Raw genomic sequence first — 10,042 nt, forward strand, 5'->3', positions numbered from 1 at the left:
GCAAGGGTCCCGAGTGTACTCGAAAATTGATCTCCAAGTGGGCTATCATCAATTGAAGATCAAGCCGGAGGATGTTCACAAAACCGCATTCCGAACGCGGTATGGAAACTACGAGTTCACGGTTATGCCATTTGGGCTTACGAATGCCCTGGCGGCGTTCATGGATTTAATGGACCGTGTATTCAAGGCTTTCTTGGACCGCTTTGTTGTGGTGTTCATAGATGACATCTTGGTCTACTCTTGTAGCGACGAGGAGCACGCGGCACATTTGAGGATGTGCTACAAGTCCTTTGGGAGGAAAAGCTCTATGCGAAATTAAAGAAGTGCGACTTTTGGCTCCGCGAAGTTGCCTTCTTGGGACATGTCATTTTCGAGGGTGGTGTATCCGTTGACCCGAGGAAAGTGGAGGCAATAAAGGATTGGCCTCATCCGATTAATGTGTCGGAAGTCCGTAGTTTCGTCGGCTTGGCGGGCTACTATAGATGGTTCGTGGAAGGATTCTCAAAAATTGTAGTTCCACTTACCTGTCTTTCTCAGAAGGGCACTAAGTTTGTGTGGAGTGAAGAGTGCGACTGATGCTTTAAAGAGCTAAAAGAAAGGTTGACGTCGACTCCGATACTTGCCCTACCGATCCAGGGAGAGGATTTTGTGGTATATAGCGACGCATCCTACCAGGGTTTGGGATGTGTTCTGATGCAGTGCGGGAACGTGATTGCCTACACATTCCGCCAGTTGAAAAGCTATGAAAAGAATTATCCCATTCACGACCTGGAGTTGGCGCCGGTGGTCTTCGCACTTAAGTTGTGGAGACATTATCTTTATGGAGCGCGTTGCGAGCTATACACAGACCACAAGAGCTTGAAATATCTGTTCACTCAGAAAGAATTGAACATGTGACAGCGCAGGTGGTTGGAACTATTAAAGAATTATAATGTTACAATCCTTTACCATCTGGGAAAAGCTAATGTAGTAGCGGATGCACTTAGCAGAAAATCAGTGGAGAACCTTGTGATGATAATCACGCATCAGGAGTCGCTTTGGAAAGAAATGCGGCGACTGGATCTTGAGGTTGTGGCTCCAGAGATACCGGCTATACTTTCGGCTCTCGTTTTCCAACCGATCTTGTTGGAGCGGATTAAGGACTTACAATCCACGGATACAAGTCCCCAAAAGGTACGACGTGACGTCGAGAGTGGGCACATTGGTGATTTTAGCATTGGCACCGATGGCGCGCTTCGGTATCGGGACCGTTAGTGTGTGCCGGAAAATGAAGAAATCCGAAGTTGATCTTACAAGAGGCGCACCAATCTCCCTATAGTGTCTATCCGGGCGGCACCAAAATGTACAAGGATTTGAAAATGCACTATTGGTGGTCGGGGATGAAGAGAGATAGTGGATACTATGTGGCGCAATGCTTTGTTTGTCAACAAGTAAAGGTGGAGCATCGATTTCCGGCGGGAAAGCTCCAAAGTTTACCGATTCCCGTTTGGAAATGGGAGGATATAGTGATGGACTTCGTGGTCGACTTGCCCCATTCATCGGGTGGCCACGATGCTATTTGGGTAGTGGTGGATCGCTTGACCAAGTCGGCGCACTTTTTACCGATCCACACTACTTGGTCTGGAGACAGGTTGGCGCAAGTTTACCTCGACGAGGTAGTGAGGCTGCACGGGGTTCCAAAGTCAATTGTGTCGGATCGTGACCCCCAGTTCACGTCTCACTTTTGGAAAAGCTTGCAAGAAGCGCTTGGCACACGGCTCGATTTTAGCACCGCATTTCATCCTCAAAGTGATGGGCAATCGAAAAGAACAATCCAAGTCTTGGAGGATATGTTGTGAGTGTGTGTCATTGATTATCGGGGCGGGTGGCATGAACACTTAACAATGGCCGAGTTCGCCTACAACAATAGTTATCAAGCTAGTATAGAGATGGCACCGTTTGAAGCTCTCTATAGGAGGAAGTGCCGGTCTCCTATACATTGGAGTGGAGGTGGGCGAATGGGTGATTATGGGCCCCGATGTATTACGAGAGGCGGAGGAGAAAGTTTGCCTTGCTTGCCAAAGGCTATTGATGGCACAAACCAGGCAAAAGAGTTATGCGAATAAGTGCCGTCGAGATCTTGAGTTCGCGGTTGTAGACCGCGTCTTTTTGAAGGTTTCACCCATGAGGGGTGTAAAGCGATTTGGAGTTCGGGGAAAGCTAAGTCCCTGATACATCGGACCGTATGAGATTTTGGAACGGATTGGTGCGGTAGCTTACTGGTTACCATTGCCGCCCAAGTTTGCGGGAGTTCATAACGTTTTTCATGTTTTCAATCTCCGCAAGTATTTTCACGACCCCGAGCATATTCTCATGTTTGAACCATCCGAGCTACAAGAAGATATGACTTATGAAGAGTTCTCGGTGTCCATCCTTGCTCAAGAAGTGAGAAAACTACGGAATCGTGAAATTTCGTATGTTAAGTCCAATGGAGCAACCATGATGATCGGGAAGCTACTTGGGAGCTTGAGGAGGCGATGAGAAAGTATCATCCACATCTTTTTGAAGATTTGGATTGAGATATGCATTTTAGTTTAAAGTGCATTGTGTTTCGTGGACGAAACTCCATTTAAGGAGGGGGGGATGTAAGATATTGGATCCTCGTCGTATTAGTCCACTTTTGGTCAAATGGACCAAAGCGCGGTGGGAGAAATAGTTGGACAAAGTTCATTTAACATTCCAACAATGTTGGAAGGGTTAAAGTTGAATTCCAAAATGGTTAGAAAGGTTTTAGCATTGCTCGGTGCGAAGAGGAGTCGAAATGATGCAAAATTGAAGTCTGGGCATTTTGTCACCGGTAATGCATTGAAGTTGTACCGGTACCAGATAGCAGACCGAGAACAGTAGCTCTCGGGTTTGAGAAATTCTGGCTGTTAAATCGGTGACAAAATGGCTTGTACCGGTACCAAGTCTGTTACAGGAGATGGTAGCTCTTGGGTTTGGCTGTTGTGTAATTGTGTAACCGGTGACAAAACAAGCAGTACCGGTAGTGCACTTCGCAGCAGACTTTGGTCTGTTGCAAATATGAAGTTGGGGAGGGCCTAACTGCTATTGTAGCAGCTTATAAAAGACCCCACACCCCTCCCTTCTCTCTTTTACAGCTGAGAACACTTCTCCTCTCTCTTTTCTCCCTCTCTCTCTCTAGAAACTCTCTCCCAAAGCTAAAGGAGGAGATTAAGAGGTGGACTTTGGAGGAGATTTGGAGTTTTTGAAGAGTTAGGGCTCTCCTATAAGGTGGACCTTGGTGAGCTAGTGGGCTAAGGTAAGGTTTTATGGAAGATAGATGCTGGGGCTTGGTTTTATGCCCCAAAATTTTTGGTTTTGATATTCTTGCAAGGCTAGAAACCTAGTAGAGGCCATAAAATTCATGAAAACCCATGGTTTCTCATGTGCTTTCATGGTGGATTTCTAGGGTTTGCTTTAGATGTCCTAGGAATTGTTTGAATGACCTAGAAATGGTTTATGTTGAACCTCTAGATGATTCTAAGCTTGTTTTTGCTTAGCATAGAGATCAATATAGTGTATGGTGGAATATGACATTGTTAGAGCACCAAAATTAGAGCTTTTGCCCTAGGTTGGTTTAAAGGCAAATTGACCTTATAGAAACCAAATTAAGAGTATTTCTAACTCGTTTATGAACTTGGTTCGGAGATGCGACGAGTCTACGCGAAGTTAAGGGGGAAAAAGGCTAATTTGGCTTCATTTTGTCGCAGGCAAGAGAATAGACACTCAAAAATCACCAAACTTGAACCGCGACACTTTTGCTACCATACGAGGTAGGGGGTGCTATCCGGAACATCCGGATTTCCTTTTATGTCTAAGTTACTTCATTGGCCATGCATATGTTCATGTTAGCATCCATGCATCGTAGAGTAGATTGTTGTTTATTCATTTCCTTGCTTGTTCTCGTGAGATTTGCATGTATATATATCTATAAGATGGAACCTAGTGCTATGTGGATATAGGATTGGATGTGAACAAGGGACTCCTTAATGGCATGATAAACCTAGCTTGGAACATTGTGGCACCGAAAGTGACATCGACATGAAAGTGAAAACAAGTGAAAATATGACATTGTGGCATTAGTTAGAGACAACTAAAACAATGTGACATTAACTAGAGACAAATATGGCATTGTGGCATTAGCTAGAGACATTATGGTCTAATGACATTTGGCTAGAGACAATGTAGTTACTCAAGTATGAGTATTGGGGTTGGTGTTCCCGGATTTGATTACCACTAGTTGGTAGAGTATCCTTGCATTGGAGGATTGGATCATACTTACATTTGTCTATTTTGCTTGGTAGTGGTCGCTCCACCTAAGCATGGTCTTCGAAGTACTTCACGGTAGGGACAGACGTAGTTGTCCCGCAGACGGTCCCGGGTGAGCGTGGCGGTTGCTCCTCACGATTTGTAGGGATTGGTTGTGAGTCGGGCTTAACCTTCAGTAAGCCGGATTGATTGGGTTATGGAACAAAGGTAAATGGCATGTATCATGAGCATAGTAGTTGCTAGAATTTATTTACCTTACTTGCTTATTGTTCATATTGCAAAGGCATAGTAGCATGATAGAAATGTTAATATTTGGCTAACCCTTTACTACTTTTGCCTACTTAGACCTAGTGGGAAAATCGGCGGCGTCGGTAGTCGAACCCACTGAGAACTATTTATTAGTTCTCATCCCACTTTGTTGCAGAACCGAGTATAGGCGGAGAAGTCGAGGACCGCGGTAAGGGCATAGAGCCCTAGTTAGCTAGCTACCTCCTATTGCATTAGTGTCAGCACCATTTTGAGAGTTTCATCTTGAGAGACATATATTTGGTGAGGTTGCTTATGGACATAGATGTATTATGAGATGAATGATGTAAAACCTATGTATCTTTTTTATGCAAGTTGTAAATCAAAGTATTTGTATTGGAGGAAACAAGTAAATGTTAAATGTTAATTGCAATAGTTGGATTCTCTCTTGCTTGCTTGTATGTTTACTAGCTTTGTATCATGTATATCGATGATGTTATTCCTGGGCAACTAGATGTACATGATCGTTGTTGAGCCTTGGGAGGACAGGGGAGACTCTGTCCATTCGGCGCCTATTTGGCGTGCCCAAACCGACCAAATAGGCGGCGTACCCAAACCGACCAAATAGGCGGGTTTGGGGCATGACAAAGCTGATATTGGAGTTGAGGGTGAAGTTGAGGGTGAAGATGATGTTACAATTGAGAATGTAGCTGAGGAAGAAGATGATGTTAGAATTGAGAATGTAGCTGAGGAAGAAGATGATGTTAGAATTGAGAATGTAGCTGTAGAAGAAGAAAATGTTGGAGATGAAGATGCTGATTATGATGGTGTAGAAGATGTTGTTGGAGATGTAGGTGTAGCTGAGGAAGAATATGGTGTTGACGATGAAGGTGGAGCTCATCTAGAGGCTGATTATGATGCTGTAGATGATGGTGGAGCTTATATATGGCCTGATTTTGTTAGAGATGAGAGGCAAGATGAGGGTAAAGCTTACACTAGGGCTAATAATGTTAGAAATGATGAGGAGAATGAGGGAGTAGATGAATCAGATAAATCCTTTACTGAAAATTTTGAAAGGAATTTAGGTTTTAGTTCCACTGAAACTGACTCAGGTGACGATGAGTTAGTTTATGACAATGAGAATCCAATTGTGGACTATGGTGTGAAGTATCCTGACTCAGGTGACGATGAGTTAGTTTATGACAATGAGAATCCAATTGTGGACTATGGTGTGAAGTATCCTGATGTCAATTCATTTAGAATTGCTCTTCCTCAATTCGCTGTCCAAAATCAATTCCAATACAAGATTATAAAAGGTGATCAATCTAGAGTGATTGCAAGATGTATGACAGAAGGTTGTGGGTGGAGAATACACGCAGCAAGGATTCGAGGAGAAGCTACCTTTCAGGTAAATAAGTAAATTGTAATTGCTACTACGTCTAATATTACTTTACTCTAATTATTTCTTCCAATCTATTATATCGACAGATCAAAACTCTCCAATCAGAGCATACGTGTGAAGTTGTCAATAGGTGTGGAAACAAGAATGCTACAAAAGGATGGATTGCAGAAAGAATCATTAATTTGCTAAAAAATTAAGGTGATATACCTGTGAGTGAATTGTCTAGAAGACTTAAAGAGCAGTATGGAAGGTTGGAGTTGCCCTATTTAAGGGTGTGGAAGGGCAAGGAGCTCACTATGACCCAATTACATGGAAAGTGGGATCTATCATTCTTAAGAGTTTTTGATTTTTGTGATGAGATTAGAAGAAGAAATGTAGGAAGTCAAACACAGATTAAATTGATAGAGTTGGAGGGTAAATAACATTTTCAGCGAATGTTTATTGCTTTTGGGGCTAGTATTCAAGGTTTTCTAAGAGGGTGTAGGCCATTTGTCTGTTTAGATGGAGCTCATCTTAAGGGTAAATTCAAGGGGATTATTGTTTCAGCAATTGCATTGGATGGAAACAACTCAATGTTTCCAGTTGCATATGGTGTGGTTGAGTCAGAAAATGCAGAAAGTTGGGAATGGTTCTTGGTAGCTCTCAAGGAAGCTATAGGTTGTCCTAATGGTTTGGTTCTATCCAGTGATAGGCAAAAAGGCTTAGATAAGGCCCTTCTAGCTGTCTATCCTACTGCTGAACATCGTGAATGCATGCGTCACTTATATAGTAACTTCAAGAAACGATTTCGAGGAGATATTTTGAAGAAACATCTATGGGGAGCAGCTAGGGCATATACAAGTTCTACATTTCAATACCTTATGGAAAGGGTGCAGATGGCAGATAGTAGAGTGGTTGATTACTTAAGAGAGAATCATGGTCATGTATGGAGTCGCTTTTTATTTGGAATAGATGCTAAGTGCGAACGAGAAACCAATAATATCTCTAAGACTTTTAATTCTTGAATCAGTAAAGAACGGAATAGACTGGTGATAGATATGATGGATGTCATACGACATAAAATGATGATTATGGTGAACAAAAGAAGAAGAGATGCAAGAAAATGGTCAGCAAAGCTTGTACCAGGAGCAACTAAGCATATCAACAATTTGACCAAGGTAAATATAAAAACCTGCTTGTTGTTTCTTACTATAACTTCTAAACAAACAAGCATACTTACAAACTTGTATTGTGTCATTATTATCTTATGTTAATGCTAGGATCTTAGAAATTATAAAGTGTTGAGGTGTAGTGATGAGCAAGCGAAGATAGAAGGGCCTAATTCAAGATGTGATGTAAGGTTGGCTGAGAGGACATGTACATGTAGAAGATGGCAAGTCTCTGGATTGTCCTGTGTACATGCAATTGCTTTTATAGCTAAGATGAAACTCAATGCTGAAGAATATGCATCATCATACTTCACTGTGGATGTAAGGAAATGAATCCTCGATACGTGAATCCGAATTTCGATCGAAATCGATTGGAAGTTGGTTCGGGACGCTTCGGAGAGGCCGAAGGCGTCGAAAACGGCTTTAGAGGGTTAGTGAGGACCTTGGAGAGCAAGAAAATGCAATTCTGCAAAAATGCAGATTTTTCGTGCTCTCGGGGATTGGACCATGGCTGGAGGGACTGGACCCCGTACGTGTGGAAAAAGGGAGACAGCTGCTCTGCGCCCAATTCTGCTCTCAGGGACCGGACCCTCTAGAGGGACCGGACCCCGTACCCGAAAACTGCCCAGCTGGGGCAGTGTGAGAAGAAGAGAGTTGGAGGGGCTTTTTGAAATTTGGATTGAATGGGGTTAAATGGGAGGGCATATGAGCCATTTCCCTCATCTCTCCCATTTGCATACACCAAGTGTTACAGATTTTAAGTTGGCATATTTCGTGAAGTTAGTCGGAGTCTTGAATGTTTGAAGAAGAAGAGATGAAGATCGAAGACTCGAAGACTCAAAGCATGAATGCATAATGCTCGGTAAGTTTAAATACCATTGATAATGATTTATAAGTGTTTAAAAGTGTTTGGAAGATTTAGGATGGTTTTTAAAATATGAATCTGGACAAACTGAGTTTTTCAATGTGCTGGGACCGGTCCCCTGAGATGAGAGACCAGTCCTCGAGAGTCCTCACTACATAGGATGTTGAGGCAACCGGTCTCTAGAAAGGGAGACCGGTTCCCGAACATGGGATTTTCTATCACGCAGCGAGAGACCGGTCTCTGGAATGAGAGACCGGTTCTCGAAGCCTGTGTTTTCAGGCATGCAACGAGGGACCGATCTCCCACACTAGGGACCGGTCTCCCAAAGACCGGTCTCCTCAAGAAGACCGGTCCCTGAGGACGACATAAGTTTTTAAAATTGGATTTTTGCAATCCTAGTCGGTTTCTAAGTCTTCTAAACCTATAAATAAGATGTAGGGGTGTTTCTAAAAGATAATGAAGGATAGAATATCTTTTTGAAACCCTAGAAACTTGTTGGGTGCATTCTTTCTTCTCTCGAACAACAAGTTTCTATCGGATCAATTCATGTAACTCAAAATTTCTCGTTCTTCATGGAGAATTGATCCGACTATTGCTTAGAAACATCTTCTACGGTTCATTAATGATTGTCTAAGCAATAAATCATCATCAATTTTGGTATTCTTGCTCCGGACGGAGTATGCTCGTGGATTCGAGTGGGCGTCGTGGATTCGGCGTAATCAAGGCTTCGTGGATTCGAAGTGTGGACATTTCGTGGATTTGGGACATGGCGTTCGTGGATTCGGACGTGGGGCGTGGACAACCCGTTGGTGTGCGTGAGATCCGGAGAAGATAAAAGAGAGGTTTGAGTCTGTGGAATCGGTAAATCACCTTGTAATCTTTTATTCTTAGTGGATTGTTATCGCGTGTTGGTCCCGTAGTTTTTTACTCCTAGTTGGAGTTTTCCACGTAAATCTCGGTGTGATTTTTATTTTTCGCATTTATTTTTATCGCATTGAGATTTGTGGTTTTTGGCTATTACACCTATTCACCCCCCTCTAGGTGTTAGATACAATCTAGATAGATCCTTGGGCACCCCAAAACTTTCAATTGGTATCAGAGCGGGATCTAGATATATTGTTATCTAATGGCCGAAGGCGGTAACATTAATCGACCACCACTCTTCGATGGCACGAATTATGCCTATTGGAAAGTTCGCATGTCACGCCCCGGGACCGGCGGAGGCCCTCTCGGTAGCGCGCCCAGACCCGCCATATGTCTACACATATAAGGCGTCTACAACAACAGCGGAAATAAAGCGAGAGATAGAACCAATAGAATGAATAGCAACTAGTGATATCAAAGCGAGTAAAGTTCTATCATCTAAACCAGAGTAGAAAGAAACATAGCTAAACCATAAAAGAAAATATAAGTAGTACAAAATCTGTCTCAAAGGTACACAGAAGGGTGGTCTCTAGTATACTGGTACAGCTCTCAACCTCTCCAAAAAAAATACATCGAGAGGTAGTGTAACATACCACATCCCTCGTAAATCGTGCCGAGTTCTGTCAAAACGAGCGGAACGCGGAATTGAACGAGTTAGAATGAACCCTAAGTGCATTAGAGTTCATAAACGGAGCAAAAAGGGACCCGGAGAGCAAATCTGAAAATCTGGCTAAGTCCTAGATTTTGAGCTCTCGGGGACCGATCCTTGAAGGAGAGACCGGTCCCCGTGCGCGTAGCCTGCCAGGAAATCCTGAGGCATCCGGTCCCTGATGGTGAGACCGGTCCTCGGGAGACCGGTCCTCGGGAGATCGGTCCCTGACAGGCAGACCGGTCCCTCGTTGCGCAACAGCTGAAAAACTCAAAAATTTGGCTAAGTCCTGGAACACCCACGTTCGGGAACCGGTCCCTGGTCGGGGAGACCGGTCCCCGAAGGCAAAAAATGCCCAGTCTAGGCAGATCAGGGGAAACAAGTGGAGGGGCTTAAATGCAATTATTACAACACTATATATGGACTCCCCTCTCTCTCCCACAGCCATTTTCACCCTTCTCACCCATTTCCTCTCTTTCTCTCTCTAGAACTCTTGC

At 43.5% G+C, this 10,042-nt stretch overlaps 1 protein-coding gene across 1 annotated transcript; it reads left to right on the plus strand.

The window, feature by feature from the left end:
* LOC109719725 lies at positions 6,394-7,440 on the plus strand. The gene is made up of 3 exons (XM_020246516.1): positions 6,394-6,877; positions 6,974-7,116; positions 7,219-7,440. Exons 1-3 carry the CDS (start codon positions 6,394-6,396, stop codon positions 7,438-7,440), a joined length of 849 nt encoding a protein of 282 aa, XP_020102105.1.

This window comes from Ananas comosus, linkage group 13, assembly GCF_001540865.1.
Source record: "Ananas comosus cultivar F153 linkage group 13, ASM154086v1, whole genome shotgun sequence".
In the NCBI taxonomy this organism is placed as follows: Eukaryota; Viridiplantae; Streptophyta; class Magnoliopsida; order Poales; family Bromeliaceae; genus Ananas; species Ananas comosus.